Here is a 19,778-nt window from a genome sequence, read left to right as displayed (position 1 = left end):
TGAAATTACGCCGTGTATTTTTGAAAAACCCTGTGTAAATGGCTGTCAAATGGAAACGGGTCACCTGCTGAAGGGTATAGTAGAACATTTCGTACCTCAAAAGTAATAACTAGGACTGTTAAGATACTTAAATAAAATTCAGGAAACTCAATCGTCATTAATTATCAACGTGGCTAATGAAACGGTTAGTCTCATTCTTGTCAACTGAACGAAAGCTGCATCCAGCCACACACGTTATCGTCCGAGCAAGCCGATGTCCACGAATAGTATTCTTAATCTCGAGCATGGAGCCACAATCAAAGCACAGCGCTCTCAAGGCAGGCTGTGGAAACTGAGGTGCTATCGAACGGCATTACCCTTTTCTCATGACAATGCCCGCCCTCACATTGAAAACTCGGTAAGGTATACGCTTCAGAGATTTGGGTGGGAAATACTTTAACAACCACCGTACAACCCAGATCTCTTCCCATGCAATTTTCACATTTTGGGTAGCTGAAGGTAGACATTTAATATCAAATGGAAACCACGGAAAACCATCTTGGGGCTGCCAACGGTGGGATTAAAATCCACCATATCCCGAACGCAAGATCACAGCTACGCGATCCTAACCGCACGGCCAACTCGCTCGATTTTTAGTCAATTTATACTTTCATTAGAATAAGTGAAATAGGTCGAATTTTATTGTACAGTGTACTTGTAACATCACGAATAGTACGTCGCTGTTCAAAGCAAATTGTTTTCACTGTGCAAATACAGAGTATTCAACTGAATAAACTCGAGTAAAAAAATAGCCATATCGTTCAAAACATTGTTCAAAATAACAGTATGTAACTAATTGCAACATTGCATTCAAAAGAATGAAACAGGAATATACGCCAGTCTACATTCCAATAATTACAGTGTTCATTTGATAACCAGTGACCATTTATCCCAGCTGATCCGTGAACAAAAAAGAAATTGGGAAATGTAGTGGATTAGATAGTCCAATATGGAAGCATAGATTTTACTCTATCTGTATTCACCGACGCTAATTGAATAGCAGAAGGCCATTTTAAATGGTAATGCCAGGCAAAATTACAGGTAGACAAGGTTCATCACAGCACTGGCGGAAGTGAATGTACATCACAACACAGCGCTAGTTTTCACACGTCCTACTTCCGACAAGGACGAACCGTTTGTACAGGATGGAACTGTGTAACACGGGCGAGTATACCCTACAGGCGAGGGACAGTAACCGGATGACATCTATCTACCTGACATGTTTAAAACAGAGGAAAGATGCAATGTGGAAACGTGATACTTTTATTTAACAAAACATACTGCAAATAACAGGGCTTGAAAACATTCATATATTGAGTCAATCACATTTATAGTTTAAAAGTACACAGAAACTGGGCAGATTCCAGTAAGAAGAACAAAGCGTCGAACTTTGTATACGTTACCCCGTGCTATGGTCTTTCATATACTTACTGTGTTAGGAATAATATAGGGACACCATGGCTAAGAGAAGTGAAGAAAGACATACAGGAGCTAAAAGTAACTGAAAACGACATCAGAAACCGAGCAACTCTCAGAAGAATAATCAAACAAAAGAGGTTTCAGGACAGACCACCTTGTAAGAAAACAGGCGCCCTCTTGACAAAGGAAAGAAGAGAGAAACGTAACCAGAGAATGGACGAGTACTGGGCAAACATCAAGTCCCTCTCTAAGCAGAAAAGTTGAACATCGTCGTCCTTTTGTGACCTATTAGAAATTTTTTTTTTGCTAGGGGCTTTACGTCGCACCAACACAGATAGGTCTTATGGCGACGATGGGATAGAAAAGGCCTAGGAGTTGGAAGGAAGCGGCCGTGGCCTTAATTAAGGTACAGCCCCAGCATTTGCCTGGTGTGAAAATGGGAAACCACGGAAAACCATCTTCAGGGCCGCCAATAGTGGGATTCGAACCTACTATCCCCCGGATGCAAGCTCACAGCCGTGCGCCTCTACGCTCACGGCCAACTCGCCCGGTCCTATTAGAAATAATAACAATGAGAAGGAGAAGAAGAAATATCATCACCATCCAGGCATTTTCCGCATCCTGGTCGGGTTGCGGGTATGAAGTGTTTATCACCTGTGTAATTATCCCTGATTTACGGCGGTATACTCTTTCTGACGCCAAGAAGAAGAAGAAGAAGAAGAAGAATAATTGATTTGCTAAAAACTATAATCAGTTCAAAGAAGGTCAAGATCAACTGGTTGGAAGAAATTAAGCATAATTTCCAAAAAATGAACGCTATAGACGACACCATAAAAAATCGTAAACTTTTTGGAATTCTGGTTGTAAATCACACATTCGCGGAAATAGCTAAACATACCACAGAAAAACAGTGGACAGAACAACATAAAAAACACCACAGCGAATTCATGAAGAGATTTCGGCGGGAGGAGAAGAAAAAGATGATGAAGGTGAAGAAGAAGAAGAAGAAGAAGAATGGAAAGCCGTCAGACCAAGCTAACAAGTTCAAACGCCTTCTTTAATTGGGCATAACGAACAGAGAAAGAAAGAAAGAAAGAAAGAAGAATGTTATTGTACTTACATCCCACTAACTACCTTTACGATTTTCGGAGACGCCAGTGTATTGTGATTTTGTTCCACAGGTGTTCTTTTAGGTAAAGAAACCAACATGAGACGGGGGTATTTGAACTTCTTCAAATACTGCCAGACTGATAAGTGAGCCTTTCCATAGCTTTCAGGCTTACACATAATTTCTCAGCACTGCTTTCAGACAGCATGGCGGTTTGAATTTCTGAATTTTTCTAAAACATGTTGCATCCATTTATAGAGACTAACATATATCGATATTTCAAAACCAAGTGCAACAGCTTCTTGGCAATTTTGGAGCATCAACCAGTTGTAACAGAGAGAGAAAACCCTACACAAAAGTGTGGAACAAGTCTGAATTGTCTAGTAGGAAATATGAAGCTAGAAAGAAATATGTTCATGTTTTCTGAAACTGAATTGTGACGTCCATGAATAAGGTTACATTACTTCAAGTTTGCTTGTTCGTCGCATAAAATATGCAGATTGAATGAAGTTTAGAACCGAGTTTTTATCTACCTATACTGTTACCTGCCACAGGATGTTGTAATTTGATATTCATGAACTCAAATACTATAAAAGATGTTATTTAAGCAGAAACAAGATCTAAAGAAATTCTTCGTAGCCCAGAATAGACTTAACGATGTAGAGAATAAAGACGCTTAATTTTGTTTTCTACAACCTCCCTGACTGAAACACGATTTATCGTGCATAATGTATAACGAATCTGTCCCGCAAAATAGAGTTGTACACTTACACGGAGTTATTATTTTACGTTAACATTATGAAACTAATCCCCTATCATTTTACCCCAGTTAGTAATAATAGATACTTGCTTGGGCAAATCTCTTGCTTTATCACTCGAGCACTACAAAACTGACATTTTAGATAATAAATTCAAAAAGTACATTAAAATTTTGTAAGTAAAGTTTACCTTTCGGAAACGAACTGGTAAATCAAATATACCGAAAAGAACAGACGAATATTAATTTAATATAGGCTATTATTCCTAAATAGGGAATTGAATATCAGATACCAAATCTCGATCTATTAATCTTTTCTCTCACTTGTTGAAATTTTTAGTAATGACTTATATTAAAAGAATTTCACACTGGTACATAAGGATATTTTCCATTCTCTTTAGCAAGTTGTTATTTAGGTCTGATTTACAGTAGGTCAAAACAAAATCTTCAAGATGTCCTAATACTGCAAGCTGCAATTATACTTCCCTTCACTGTAAAAGTATTCAATTCATTAATAAGATCAAAGCTCCCAAGTTAAAAGTTTTGAAAACTTTACAAAACATATTATTCTAAACAAAATAATAAACCAAATTTTGTGTTGACTTCAGACGTGTCCTGAATCCGCATCAGCATACAATTTGCAGAAGGTCTTGGAAAAAGGCTTATGGATCTATGAATGGCCTTAGTATTATTGGTTACAAGGATTTTCAGTAAGCTCTGAGTAATAGGTAATATTAATTAGTAAAGGTTTTTCACTTGAGAAAGACACCCTGCGGCCGTCCCATGCTATAGTCTATCTTAAAAAATATTTCTTGTTTTAACCGTTAATACACTTTTGTCTAATACCCACTTAATCAACAAATTTGCGTACTCTATTTTGTTAGGAAAGTGACAAACAGCTCTCGTAATTTGTAGCGAATTTTATCTGTAGTAATATAAGTAGAGGTCGGGTTGTATTTAATTTGCTACAAAATTAATAATCATAATTAAAGTGCATAAGTATTATTTATTTATTTATTTATTTATTTATTTATTTATTTATTTATTTATTTATTTATTTATTTATTTATTTATTTATTTATTTATTTATTTATTTATTTATTTATTTATTTATTTATTTATCCACCTCTGTGGTGTAGTGGTTAATGATGTTAGCTGCCACCCCCGGATGCCCAGGTTCGATTCTCGGCTCTGCCACAAAATTTTAAAAGTGGTACGAGGGCTGAAACGAGGTCCAATCAACCTCGGGAGGTCAACTAATTAAACAGGGATTCGATTCTCACCTCAGCCATCCTTGAACTGGTTTTCCGTGCTTTCCCACTTTTCCTCGAGACAAATGCTGCTATGGTACCTAACTTAAGGCCACAGACGCTTCCTTCCCTCTTCCTTACCAGTCCCTTCCAATCTCCCTATCCCCCCACAAGGTCCCAGTTCAGCATAGTAGGTGAGGCAGCCTGGGCAGGGTACTGGTCCTCCTCCCTATGTGTACCCCCGACCCAAACTCTAACACTCCCGGACACTGTACTTGAGGCGGTAGAGGTGGGATCCATCGCTGAGTCAGAGGGAAAAGCCAACCCTGGAGGATAAACGGATTAAGAAAGAAAGAAAATGTATTATTTATTTATTTATTTATTTATTTATTTATTTATTTATTTATTTATTTATTTATTTATTTATTTATTTATTTATTTATTTATTTATTCACCGTCGCGTTGAGGCAATGCTCAATAAATGCGGTGCGTGCCGGCGGTCGGTTTCCAACAGGACGTCTGAAATGTCGTTGTTCCGATTTGATTTTAGTCAAATTGACATTTTCCTGTATCACAAGATTCCAGTGTCTCCTTTTTATTGTAACTCCAATCCATACTTCACAACAGTTGTCGCCATCGCTTTGTAGGTTCGATGTCAGCTCCTAGAAGTGAGTTAACGCCGTCCAGACATCGCTGCTAACTTTCTTGAAGGCGACGTCAGGATAGTATCCGAGGTGAGAGCAGACCAGACATGAACCTATCATTGTAGCTCTTCATTGGAGGCTGCTACGTGCATTACATCCAGCTCAGGTCGGGTTCAATTGTGTATTGTGTTGACGATAGTTTCCGTGACCAGACTGAGGAGCAGCGATGAATGCGCTGTTACTTAGTGAACTACATACACAGGATTCGCTGCGGAGTCGGAAGAAGCGCTTCTGCTCTGCATCAGTGGGGCCGGAAAGACTCTCCAGCTTGTAACTGTGGTGCTCAAGTGCAAACCATCGTGCACATTACTGGTTCCATCGAGGACATTCACCGAGTGACCCCTGAGGCACTCTCTTGGCTGGAAGAACTGGACACCCGCCTATAAGAGACTGAATGACCCCCACATTAACCTTTTTAATGTGGAGTTTTATATATATATATTATGTATATAGAGTCAATTTTTGGTACCTGTTAAGAACTTGTACATAATCGATTGTTATCTGTAGAATCATACGCTAGATAATAAAAAGAATTTTCGAACTATCATCAGATTTAAGAATCGTACTTATTTTGTTTTCCGAATTTCAGATAAATCAGCACTTCTGCACATCCTTTAATAATGCAAGGAAGTATTTGATCTAATCCCAGCGATTTACTTGCTTTAAGTCTTGCTACTACCTCTTCGTATTCAATTTTACTTATAGGGCATATCTGTAAATTATGAGCAGTACAAATAAAGAATGTGCTGTAAAGCACTTCGAGTCACTTGAATGTAATATTACAATATTCACCCGAGATGCTTAAAATCATTTTCTCCTAAAGTAAATTCCATCGCAGGAGAAAATATCTTTCATTCTGAACGTAATGCCTTTTTAATAACAAAGCTGAAGTTTCCAAATACGACTATCTAAATGCGAATTCCGATTATTAAATTTCATTCATCAAAAGTAAGATGAATTGCAGTTTACGTTTATCGTCAGATCTCAATTAAGTTATAGGGGCAAAATTTGAAACACGCCAATTAATTTACATATTGTGTCCTCCTAAACCAACACTTTTTTCAGTTGCTTTAATTGCACTCAGCGATTATATTTACATACATAGAAACAATACGTATTGACCTTAAAAGCGCTGTTTCTTAATGGCTAAGTAACATGCTTAGTAACCTATTTCTATGTCTTTCATAGTGTTTACTTCAATACTCTTTGTCTTCGTGACAACAATACTGCAGGAAGATTCTGAAATAAAATACAAATAGAGCTTGCTCTTTCTCCACCTGCCGTCCACAGATTGTAGCAACAATGTCTGGAATTTTTTAAAAAAATAATAACAAAAATAAGTTTTCGATAACTTTGTTCAAATATACAGTCTAACGACTTACACGAGTAAATATTTACGTTGAATAAGAATATTGTATTCATAGTGTGCAATATTTAATATGAACTCGTTGACTACAAGTTAGTTATGTAACCTTGGACTCTAGATGCACTTTTCCACAACGACTGAAGGAGATCTACAAAATATCTTTAGCACCAAGTTTTTCATACGAAGTGTCCCAGTAACTAAACAAAGAAAACTGCCGGGCTGAATGGCTCAGACGATTGAGGCGCTGGCCTTCTGACCCCAGCTTGGCAGTTTCGATTCTCGCTCTATCCAGTGGTATTTGAAGGTGCTAAAATACGTCAGCCTAGTGTCGGTAGATTTACTAGCACGTAAAAGAACTCCTGCTACACTAAATTCTGGCATCTCGGCATCTCGTAAAATCTTAAAATGTAGCTTATGGGACGTAAATCCAATAAAATTATTATTATTATTATTATTATTATTATTATTATTATTATTATTATTATTATTATTATTATTATTATTATTATTATTATTATTATTATTATTATTATTATTGTCCGCCTCTGTGGTGTAGTGGTTAGCGTGATTAGCTGCCACCCCCGGAGGTCCGGGTTCGATTCCCGGCTCTGCCACGAAATTTGAAAAGTGGTACGAGGGCTGGAACGGGGTCCACTCAGCCTCGGAAGGTCAACTGAGTAGAGGTGGGTTCGATTCCCACCTCAGCCATCCTCGAAGTGGTTTTCCGTGGTTTCCCACTTCTCCTCCAGGCGAATGCCGGGATGGTACCTAACTTAAGGCCACGGCCGCTTCCTTCCCTCTTCCTTGCCTATCCCATCCGATCTTCCCATCCCTCCACAAGGCCCCTGTTCAGCATAGCAGGTGAGGCCGCCTGGGCGAGGTACTGGCTATTCTCCCCAGTTGTATCCCACGACCAAGAGTCTGAAGCTCCAGGACACTGCCCTTTAGGCGGTAGAGGTGGGATCCCTCGCTGAGTCCGAGGGAAAAACCGAACCTGGAGGGTAAACAGATGATTATTATTATTATTATTATTATTATTATTATTATTATTATTATTATTATTATTATTATTATTATTATTATTATTATTATTATTATTATTATTATTACAAAGGAAATTAAATAACTGAATATAAGGAAAGTTCCATTGCAAATAAATCTGAATAAACGCATGGTCCAAAAACGTACAATAACACTGTAAAGATGTCGGAAAATGTGTATGCGCTTATCCAAATCATGGCTGTAACTATTCGGTCACCACTGATCTGCATTTAGGGCAGTCGCCCAGGTAGAAGCTTCCCTATCTGTTTTTCACCTAGCCTTTTCTTAAATGGTTGCAAAGAATGTGGAAATTTATTGAACATCTCCCTTAGTAAATTATTCCAATCCCTAACTCCTCTTCCTATAAACGAATATTTTCCCCAATTTGTTCCCATTTGTCCTCTTGAATTCCAACTTTACCTTCATAATGTGATCTTTCCTACTTCTAAAAACTTCTCTCGCTGCTACTACAGTAACGGTACTGAGGCACTGGGACAGGAGTTGGAATTTTCAATGAAGAATGAGCTACTGCTGAATATTTAACATCGTCTAGTCAGATTAGCTGTAACTGACCTGCAACAATAAGAGTGGAAATTTTATGAAGAAATATTCAGTTTCTGAGGACAGGTCCTATACAAGAGTAGGCAAGTCTATCGTTGATGTTGCCAGGAAGATCAGCACTAGACTTACTTTAGGCCATATTCACTTTGGAAGAGATTTAAAGCGATCACATGAAGTGTTTTATGTAAAAAGAAATAAATATCAAAACTGGATGAAAGCCTCTTATATTTTATGAGGCTAAACAAGGCCGAGATTTCCGCCAAATCGCATTGGCCTTCATCAGGGCATGTGGAAGTCTGCGTCTGACAGTGATCATAGAAATTGTCCAAAGAACATGGAAGTCACGACCATTTCTATGATCACTGTCAGAAGAAGAAAACCTTTACATGCCCTGGTGAAGGCCAACTTAATTTGTCGGAAAGCTCATCTTTGTTAAGTCTCGTAAAATAAAAGTGGCTTTAATACAGTTATCATGGCTCTTTATTTTAATACAATGAGCCAAGATAACTTACATTCATTAAGTGTATCATGTGTAAAAATAACATCTTAAAGTTGTATGCCATCATTTAACGCCATTATATATTGTATCTGCCTTTGCTGGCAAGATGTTGTGTTTTCACTGCACTGTGTCTTCTGGTATGGGCTAGAACAAATTTGTTACTTTCATTGACCTGTCTGTCTCAGTCTCATCCTTGGCTTTGACAATATGAAAGTGACCGTGGTATGTGTGATGCTAGTAATACCATTCCTTATGCAGCCAGTCCCTGTTATGAATGGTGTGAAAATGTCACTCATAGGGTCGGTTGGTGCAGGCATTTCAGTGGGCTTGGCTGACTGATATGTAATAGCAACTTCTGGCTCGGTGAGAAAAGCAACGGGAAACTACCTCACTCCTCATTTCCCTAGTATGCCTCTTCAGTGACGCCTAGGCTATCTATGACAGCTGTTGGCGGAACTGTGGAGGATCAAACCAGCCTTCGGGCTGAATACCCAACATACACAATATGTTATATTGTATACAGTTCCGTTCGGATGTGGACCGAAGGAGAAATTTTTCAACTTAATGTTTTTCTAGCGATGATGTCTCGTAAGATGCGGAAAATGTATGGCTCTTCACTAACCCACATAAAATCACTTACTCCCCAGTTTCGAAATTGCAGGATATTCCTAATTACACTGATCAAGCGAAATTACTTGCGGTGGATATCTCGATATCCAATACGCGTTCTAAGACAACTGAAACATGTTGATTCAAAATATGCAAACCGTTTTTCTCTATCGCTCACCGTTCTTGAAATATACGACATCAACCATTTACATATAAAGGAAACCAGAGCCACATGCGTAGCGAAACAGATCTGGTGAATTTGTGCAACCTCTGGACCACCTAAGATCCACCTTCACTGAAAATAAAGGAGAATTAAATGAAAATATTCAGCTTTCCGTGAAAAATAACGAAAAACTATGAAAACAATTATCGATGAACGCTGTTCCATGAAAAATAAAACTTTGTCAGCATCTTCAAAATCTGACGTGATAGAGTAAACCGGTCTTCAGATTTGAAATCAGCATGAAAAACTTCACTCGAAACAGTAAATATCATGTCAGAATATCTAGCTCCTGTAAATCAATGTTATCATGAAAAAGTACCAGGTGTATGCATAAGTCTTTTCTGGTTTCACTAAGAGATGGCGCCAGCGAACAGTACGCAGCGTATGAATTTGACGCATACGTCAGTTTGTTCGTCTGACATTAACCTACCAACACTCGCAAGTTGTGTCCGCCAAACACTAGCGTTTGTGTTGTATCGTTCAGTGATCATGTCGAAGTTTGTGCCTGAAAAAGGACATTTGCGGCACGCATTGCTTTTCTTATATAATCAAAAGAAAAAGGCTGTGGAAAGTCATCGTTTGCTGGTAGAAACATATGGTGAACACGCTCCGTCGATTAGAACATGTGAGACATTGTTTCGACAATTTAAACGTGGTGATTTCAATGTAAAAGACAGTGCGCGCTCTGGTAGACCACAAAAGTGTAATGACGAGCAATTGCAGGCGAAACCGCGAATGCACAACGCTGTCGCCAACAAATGATTAATTTAAATCATGTATTCATCGAAAGACGACCGGAATGGGCCAGAAGCCATAGCAAAGTTATTTTGTTACACGACAATGCACCGTCTCACACAGCAAAACCAGTGAAAGACATCTTGAAATCTCTTGAATGGGACATCCTTCCGCACACGCCGTACTGCCCCGACCTGGCACCATATATCACCTCTTCGCATCAATGGAGCACGCGCTCGCAGAGCAGCACTTCAGAAATTTCGAGAAAGTTGGAAAAGGGCTCGACGAATGGTTTGCCGCAAAAAACAAGCAGTTTTTTCTAGCTTGGTATTCATAACTTACCTGGAAGATGGGCAAAGTGTGTAGAAGTCGATGGTCAATATCTTGAATAAACAAAAAAATGAGTTTCCATTGATAATTACGTGTTTTCTTTACCACAAAAACTAGCAAAAGTTTATGCATTTACATCGTAACTGCATCTGATAATAATTAAAGACAGTTAACAAATCATTCTACATTTATATAAATATTATTCTATCCGTGGAGGAATTTGAATCTCCATTGCGCTTAAATTAGCCGCACCCTAATTAAAAGTTTGAAAAAAGAGTGCCCTAGTACAGCACTGCTTCATCACGCTTGCTTTGTATTGTAGCAGCCGCATAAACTAGGCATGAAGCAATAATTGGAGGCGAGAGCGAGAAACGCCAATGGCAGAGTCATCTATTTCAATTCAAACAAACTGAACATATCCTGGTGCTGAGCTCCGCTACTGAACGGAACAGAACAGAACAAAGAACGAACTCGTGCCGCAGTAATAACTTCCACTTTAGAGTGGTATGAGCGTAGACAACAACAAAATTCATAAAGATAAACTGGTCCCCTTATTACATTATCACAACCCATTCCTCATCAGATATTTCCGTATTAACTTGCAGAGATTACACTGAAAAATTGTGTGATCAAATGAGAGAAAATTGAGAATAGCGTTATGATTTAATGATAATAAAGATTAGTAGTAGTAGTAGTTGCAGTAGTAGTGGTATTTTTATTCCACGACCTCGCGCTAGGAAACGAAGCTAAGTGGGGGGGGGGCGTATATTCTTCTTTCTTCGATTTTGGCCATCTAAGGACCACACAAAGTAACCCTGTGCATGCATCTTAATCCTTCTTTTCTTGACTTCCAGTAGTTCTTCATCCTTTCACTTTGCTGTTTCCTCCTCTCTTGTGTCCAGATGTTATTATCACCTTTCCTCGTTTCCTTCTCCTGGAAACCCTTGAAATTTTGTATTAATCTTCTGAAAGTTGTTCTGTCTTGTATTACATCGTCTGTTATTCCAATCTCTGTCATATTTTTTTTTACTCCTTGGATCCACTGGTTGCCATTCTTGATCTAGTAAACATAGTTAAACACTTGTTTTGTCAATCTACTGTTATCCGTCCTCATTATCTAACCAAAAAATGTAATTCTCCTCTTTCTGATCTTGTCTAACAGCCGTTCATTTTCTTCATCCTTGTATATATATATATTTATTCCTCCTATGTCTAAACTCTCCTTCCTTCGTTTTCAATGGTCCCCAAATTTTCCACAATATTTGCCTTTATTTTTTCTCTGTCTCTTCTATTTCACCAGTTTTCATAGAGAACATGCATTCTATGACATACAGACTCTCTGGTGTTTACTGTGTTGTGTGTTTGATTTTAGTTTTCCTTAAGAGGTTCTTCTTATTGTAGGTGTCTTTAGTCAGTTGGTATGCTAGTTCCAGTTTTCTTACTCTTGATCTGTCTGCTTCCTTATCGAGACCATTAACCTGAATTATTTCACCTAGGTATTTAAATTTATTAACCTTTTATATTATAGTAGTAGTAGTAGTAGTAGTAGTAGTAGAAGTAGTAGTAGTAGTAGTAGTAGTAGTAGTAGTAGTATCTGTTTAAATAATGTTGAAGGGGGTCCGTTGTGTGTAATTTCGTTTTTTCGCCAAATTTTTAGATATTTATCCGATTTCAGTCAACTCAAGACCGTATCTTTCGTGTCTGTTTGTCAGTCTGTTCCATCTCACGGCAAAACGGGTGGATAGATCTCGACCAAACTTCATATTTAGAGTATACTCATCCAGGGGAGGTTTAAATATGCATATGATTTAAAAATCACTGAAGAGACTGGGAGTTTATAGGAAAATCACAACAGTTTTCTCCCATTTTTTCCTTATACTATTGATTTTCTGTAATATCCGCGGACTTTACGTGAATTGCCTCTTTATTTTAGATAACTTTTGTTATGAGCATAATGTCCCTTACTCTTCAAATGACGGAGAAAATTACTACTCTCTGCGGGCTTCATGCCCTGCATTGAGTTTCCGACAGACCGACAACGAACCTACCGGTTACCATGGCAACGTCTCTGGCTGCTTGCCAGTAGGGATGTGACGTAATGCTATTTTCGTCAACTTCCCTGTAATCTCGTGGTTGTTCATTGCGAAGAAGATGAGAGAAACGTCAAGCTGCCATTCTGCGGGATGTTTTCGTAATACCGTTGTAAGGTTACAATCGTTTTCGAATACCTGGTGCGTGAAACCTTGGGTCGGAGCGATAAAACTGGGGCGAAGGGCCAGTACCTCGCCCAGGTGGGGCCCCACCTGCTATGCTGAACAGCGGCCTTGTGAGGTGGGGGCGTGGGAAGATTGGAAGAGATGGGCAAGGAAGAGAGAAGGAAGCGACCGTGGCCTTAAGTACCATCCCGGCATTTGCCTGGAGGAGACGTGGAAAACCACGGAGAAGAGCTTCCAGAAAGGCTGAGGTGGGAATCGAAACCCTAACCTCCTCAGGCTGAGTGAACCCCGTTCCAGCACTCGTAATATTTTTCAAATTTTGTGACAGAGCCGGGAATCTAATCCGGGCCTCCGGAGGTGGCAGCTAATCACACTAACAACTACACCACAGAGGCGGACAGTATATGCTTACTACAACCCCTAAATAGCTTCCTAACCATAGGAAGAGCTCTGTAACCTTTATTTATAACCTAATAAATGTGATTACGCCAATGAATATATTTCCTTATATTTACATATACGCTACGTAGGTACTTACGCCGGCCCCGCGCTATAGGGTTAACGGTTACCTCTTACCCGGAAGCCTCGGGTTCCATTCCGAGTCAGAACAGGGATTTTACCCGGATCTGATGGCTGTTTCGAGATCCACTCAGCCTACGTGATTTTAATTTAGGAGCTATCTGACGGTGAATTAGCGACCCCGGTCTAGAAAGCCAAGATTAACGGCCAAGAAAATTCGTCGTGCTGACCACACGTCACTTCGTAATTACAGTACTTTATATGACATTGGTTTTATGTTATGACTTTTATTTGCTCCTTTCCTACACGTACCTCAGGATGTCTTTCTTTTCGTGGGCAATTGAACTTATTTTTCGTCGCATTCAACGAAAATATCGCCATTTTGCGTGCGGATGTTGCTGTCTGCTGCACCGAATTAACTTGCAGCCCAACTGTTTTTCATTGTTTTCTACATAAAGTATTATTATCTATTTGAAACTCATTTCATATGAAACCATTCCCCTTTTATCTTCCATCTCTTGATGAAATCGAGCTCGCAAGGCACAACGAAGATTTTATTGTCAAGAATGTCGATAAAAATACAGTATTGGTAGAAAATAAAACATCAAAGCGCCAGAACCGGAAGCGGGAAATGACAAGCAATGAGATAACCCGAACAGAGAGGAAGCACACGCAGAAACAGAAAGTTAAACATAATTTTCGAATTTGCATATGAATCTAGTGCTCCATCGATCCTAATGAGCACCCAGGTTTTGTAGATTAAATTTAACTGAAGGAGTGCGCATTAGATTAGACTCTCAAAATGTATTATGTAAAGTCTCTCAAAGAACGGATGGGCTGCAGAAAATTAGTCATTCCCAGACACAAATCACTGGATCAATTTCTTCAAGGAATGTTAAATGTTAACACTGCTGTTAAGGCAGTCTCATCAAGAATAGTTAACTCTAAAAAACTCTTAATACTTGTGTTAAGTAACCATTCCAGCAGCCCTGTGTCATACTTCTTAACAGCTGTTATAATTTCAAATTGGTAGCATGTAGAAGACGTTTTGGGAGCTTTACAGCTGCATGAAGACTATTTATAAAAACTGAAGAAGGCAAAGGACGACCGATACTAAGAAAAACTGACTTTTTGGAGTTATCGGAAAAACGTTTCCTACAAAGATACCTAATTACCAAAGCCATAATGGACAAGGTACTAGAAGAAATTGAAATAGGTTAGAGTTTTCCAAAGATTGAGACTGATCAGTGTCTCCAGTGCAGCAGCTGCTTGTAGTTCTTAGATATTATGCTTCAGACTCGTTTAATGTAATTTTAGGCGACTATGTTCATGACTGAAAGACAAGAGTGTGTAGAATTCTGCAAAGTACTCTTGCTACCATTGCGTCATTAACAAGGGCATTACATTATTTATCCCCGCAGAAAAATAATGCGCGGAAATCATTCAATACTTAGCAATTATCACATACTCCCGGTGATGTAGGAACCTAAGATTGCACTCATATAACAATATATATTGAAAGTTGTGATATAATAGCCCATTCTTTCATTTTTCAAGCACACTCGCATACTTTCAAATTAAAATTTACATCAACATTTGTCCCGCATTCATCATAGTAACGCTTTTGTTCCCTCTTACTGGACCTGTTTACGTCTCAGCGGTCTCTGCTGACCATAACCTATAATCATGTCAAACTGTGTGACAACATACTATTCCTTGATGCCGCCAGCAGCACTTTATGTAAAGAAACAAAGGATATTCACTGCCAAACACGTTCGGAAATCTCACGGAAACGTGTTAATTTGTCTTTAACAATTGTTTTGTAACAAATGTTGCAATAGGTTCGTGAAACACGGCACTTTTAACAGAAGTGTTAAATTAATAACAGTTATTAGTTAACATTTGTTAAGTAAAATTTAACATAGAGTAGGGAAAACCGGGCCACTGTGTATGTTCGGTGGCTGAGTAAACTTTGATCTATGCTACCTTTTTGTCTAGATGCAAGCGGAGCCCCAACAAGTGTCTAACCAGTTTCTTTTCCCACGCTGCGCTCTTGCTAACATTATATCGACGTTCCTTTCACAGGGTATCAGTTCCGTCATTTTTGCTGGTTTATTCCTGCATTTATTAACTGTCATTCTCTTTTCAGGCTGAAACTCTCATTCTCGTGTATGATGGACCTTTCTAAGTTCCCTCTGGACAGTCAAGTGTGCACCATGGAAGTGGCGAGCTGTAAGTACCTCCTCTCACTTAACAAAAAAATATGTACTGAAAAGCACACAATGCCAAGCAGCATTCATTACTGGAATTCAAATATCTTGTTGTCTGATAATGGAATCTTCGAAAATGCAGCATGCAGTGCAAAATGTAACATCTTACTATTGGAAGAACTGTTATAATTAGAAAATACTATTCTGAAAATGCTTGCTGCCCTTGCCGAAACGTTTAATAAATATGAGGCTGTAAACAATATTACAACCTGTGACAATAAAGTTCGGTGAATGAAGTCAGAACGGCCAATCTGGAGACACTGGCGACACACAACGCTGCACCTGCGTAGCACCACGTTTTGACCACCTGCTCCCAACGTTCTTCAGTTGAACATCGTGTGTGTGCCATGTGAAACCTGTTTGACACAGTGTGTGTTTAGTGCGTTGGTTCTGAACTGCTAACAGGAACGTGAACGACCAAAAGATCAATGTACAGTTTTGTTTTAAGCTTGGCAAGACAGCGAAAGAAACGCATGCGATGATGGTTCGTGTTTATGAAGATCAAGCACTGTCCTTGAAGTGTGCGTACGAGTGGTTCGCCCGTTTTCGAGGAGGCCGGGAAAGTGTTTCTGACAACCCCTGTTGCGGAAGACCGGCGACCGTCGTCAGTGACGAAAACATTGAGAAGGTGAGGACATTAATCACGCACGATCGGCGATTAACTGTGCGCATGATAGCGGATGAACTACAGATTAACCATGAATCCGTGTGACAAATCGTTACCTAGAAGTTAGGAAAGAGGAAAACGTGTTCTCGTCTTGTGTCACATCACTTGACTGACGATCAGAAGCAGGCACGTTTAGAGGCTTCACAGGATTTTGTCGGAACGGCAGATGCGACATCAAATTTCTTGAGATGTATTGTCACTGAGGATTAAACCTGGTGTCTCAGGTACGACCCTAAAACGAAACGGCAAAGCATGGAATGACGTTCTCCGGGATTCCCTCGTCGGAAAAAGGTCAGAGCCGAAAAGTCACGTATCAAACTCGCTTTGAAAGGAAAGATATTTGACGATATCCCTGAATACAACGAAACGTGACAAGGCTTTTGAACACCATCCCAAAGGAAGCCTTCTTGCAAAGTTTCCAGGACATGTATCGCCGATCTCAGCAATGTATAGTTATGGGAGGGGGCTATCTCGAAGGACAGAAACGTCACTGTCGGGCATTGTTCATCTATGTTGGTAGTACAGGACTATTAACCGAACTTTATTGTCACAGGTTGTATATTAGTAGTGTAAGACTGGTTGGTGTATATTTATTTCTCCAGTTCTCTGTCCCTTCCACCTTGATCCCCATCTCTGTCCAGTACTTCCGAATTTCGACAACCTACTTAGTTCCCGTCTTTTCTCTCGTCCTACCCGTCACCTCCCATACTCTTCTATTCATTCTCTCCATGTCCACCCTAATCACATGTCCAGCAAATCTTGCTTTTTTTAGTTTTATTTCTTCCTCATGTTTTGGTACAGTTTGTCCCCTGATCTTCGTTCCCATCTTTCACCTCCTATTTTTGATCCCAGTATTTTTCTCAGAATTTTTCTTTCTTCTTTATTCAGTTGTTCTTCCCCATGCCTACTTAGATTTATCACGTACGGTAATGCGTTCTTCATTGTTGTCTTGTAATGCCTGAACACCAATGGGGAAGCCAAAATAACAGATGAAGAGCTTCTGGGGGAAGAAGATAAAACCCAAACCATGACAAAGTTGCCCCTGGTCATACAGAGGCCGTAACGAAATAAGAAGAAGTGTAGGATTTATTAGAAATAAATTGTCCGTCCTCCAGTGAGGGTGACCTTAAAGGACCGGAATACATAACTTACAATTATATAATTATAATAATGAAATAACACCAGGAGGACATCGTCACGTCTATAAGGAAAAGGCGCCTGACCTTTTATGGACACTTGGCCCATCTGGATTCCAAAAGACTCACCAACAGGATATTGACAGTAATAGGAAGAGGCAAGGCTTCTAAGAACAAATGGATCGCGTCAGTTAAGTCAGATATGGAACAACTAGATATCCCACTGGGACAAACTCATGACCGGCTACTGTTCCGTCAAGCCATCCGACACGGAGTTTTCCCAACGTCCCTTACAAGTAAGAAGACTACAGGAACTAAGTGGACCGAGGAGAGAAAGCTGGCTCATAGTCAGCAAATGAAGGAGTATTGGAAGAAGGAGAAAGCAACAACTTTACCCAAGAGTAGATACGAGCCCCGTGGTCCTCAGTAGGCCTAAACGACAAAAAAGAAGAAGAAGAAGAAAGAAATTATACTCTATAACTTTTGCTGAAAAATTAATCGTAAACCAGAGAGTACGATTTCAGGTATAAATGCAACTGTATAATTTGCGGAGAATTAGGATCTGTAAAAAGATTTTCTCTAAACACATTGTCAGCTAGTTACCTGTGGGGTCCGATATCTGACTACACGAGGTGGGGCTGGGAGAGGTGTCTCGGGTTGAACGGGCAGTTTTCCTTACCAGGGGAGATACCACGACTAGCCAGTTCTTTTAATTTAGTTTTAGGCATGTGTGGGATGCTACAGAGTAGATTTAAATAGAGTGTAAATTTAGACATAGCGGGGAGTTGTGGCTTGTTATCTTTATTACCTAATCGATGGTATGTACTATGGTGGAAATAAAGTTATGTATGTATGTATGTATGTATGTATGTATGTAATGTATGTATGTAATGTAATGTATGTATGTATGTATGTATGTATGTATGTATGTATGTATGTATGTATGTATGTATGTATGTATGTATGTATGTATGTATGTATGTATGTATGTATGTATGTATGTATGTATGTATTCTAATAAGATTTTATTACGTCATAAAAAGGAATTTTCAAATTTTGGAGAGTAGTGGTTGTGTTCTTCGGCTGGATACCTCTGGATCCAAACAGGAGGCCTCTGACAACACACTGACCAAAGGAATATTATAGTTCGCTGATAGATGCGGCAGACATGGCGTATAAATTGCTTTCTTTTTTAGATTAACATCCTAAGCCAGTTGCAGGTTCCTTTCGAAGCGAATGGTAGGATCTAACATCATCGCTTTATTTTATCGATACCGGGCGAGTTGGCCGTGCGCGTAGAGGCGCGCGGCTGTGAGCTTGCATCCGGGAGATAGTAGGTTCGAATCCCACTATCGGCAGCCCTGAAGATGGTTTTCCGTGGTTTCCAATTTTCACACCAGGCAAATACTGGGGCTGTACCTTAATTAAGGCCACGGCCGCCTCCTTCCAACTCCTAGGCCTTTCCTATCCCATCGTCGCCATAAGACCTATCTGTGTCGGTGCGACGTAAAGCCCCTAGCAAAAAAATATTCTATCGATACTACCTAGCCGAGGCGATAAAGGCGTGCTCAGTTCACTCGGATGGACGTGGGTTCAATTCCCCTTCAGGAAGTCGAAACATTTAAGAAACGAGATTTCTACTTTCGGAAGTGTACATGGTCCTGAGGTTCACTCAGCCTGCACCAAAAATGAGTACCATGTTCATTCCTAAGGGCAAACGGGGCCGAACGTAGAGCTAACCACTCTACCCCACCAAGTGCCGAGGTCACGAATAGTAGAAACCTTTACCTTGCACCCTTCCAAGGGTGTACGAAGATGACTTTTTTTTTGTTTTAATATATTATATCAGAATTCACCGAAAGGAGCGGCCCCGCTTGTTACCGCACTTCTGCATTCGGGAGATGAGTGGGTTCGAGCCTCACCGTTGGCTGTTCTGAGAATGATTTTCTATGGTTTCCCATTTTCACATCCAGGAAAATGTCGGGACAGTTCCTATCCATAGAACAAAACCACAGCCTATTCCTTCCACTTCTTTACCCAATGGCATTCAACTGAGGTAGGTGACAGAGAGGGCACCCAACCGTAAGAACATAGGCTACGTATAATTTCATCTTACCTCATCCCCTACTTAGCATCAGGAAACAGGAATAAGGGAGGAGACATACGTACGATATTCACAGTATTTGGATCCAATTTAAAATATTTTAAGACTCTCAGCCTTTCATCATGCTTTTTAACGTTCCATATGCAATACAGTGATAATAAAGTGATCCAAACAGGCGTTTGGTGGAGAGATTGGCGTCAAGAAGGGCACCTGGTCATAAAAACT

General features: G+C 39.6%; 1 protein-coding gene across 1 annotated transcript in view; it reads left to right on the top strand.

Moving 5' to 3' along the window:
- LOC136880903 (glycine receptor subunit alpha-3-like) overlaps window positions 1-19,778 on the top strand; it is a 347,710-nt gene that overhangs the window by 256,621 nt on the left and 71,311 nt on the right. Inside the window, exon 4 of the mRNA XM_067153433.2 lies at window positions 15,526-15,608. Coding sequence (XP_067009534.1) covers window positions 15,526-15,608 — 83 coding nt within the window. The remainder of the gene's footprint in view (window positions 1-15,525; window positions 15,609-19,778) is intronic.

The sequence above is a fragment of the Anabrus simplex genome, chromosome 9 (assembly GCF_040414725.1).
Source record: "Anabrus simplex isolate iqAnaSimp1 chromosome 9, ASM4041472v1, whole genome shotgun sequence".
NCBI classification, from domain to species: Eukaryota; Metazoa; Arthropoda; class Insecta; order Orthoptera; family Tettigoniidae; genus Anabrus; species Anabrus simplex.
This window is presented reverse-complemented; position numbering and strand designations above follow the sequence as displayed.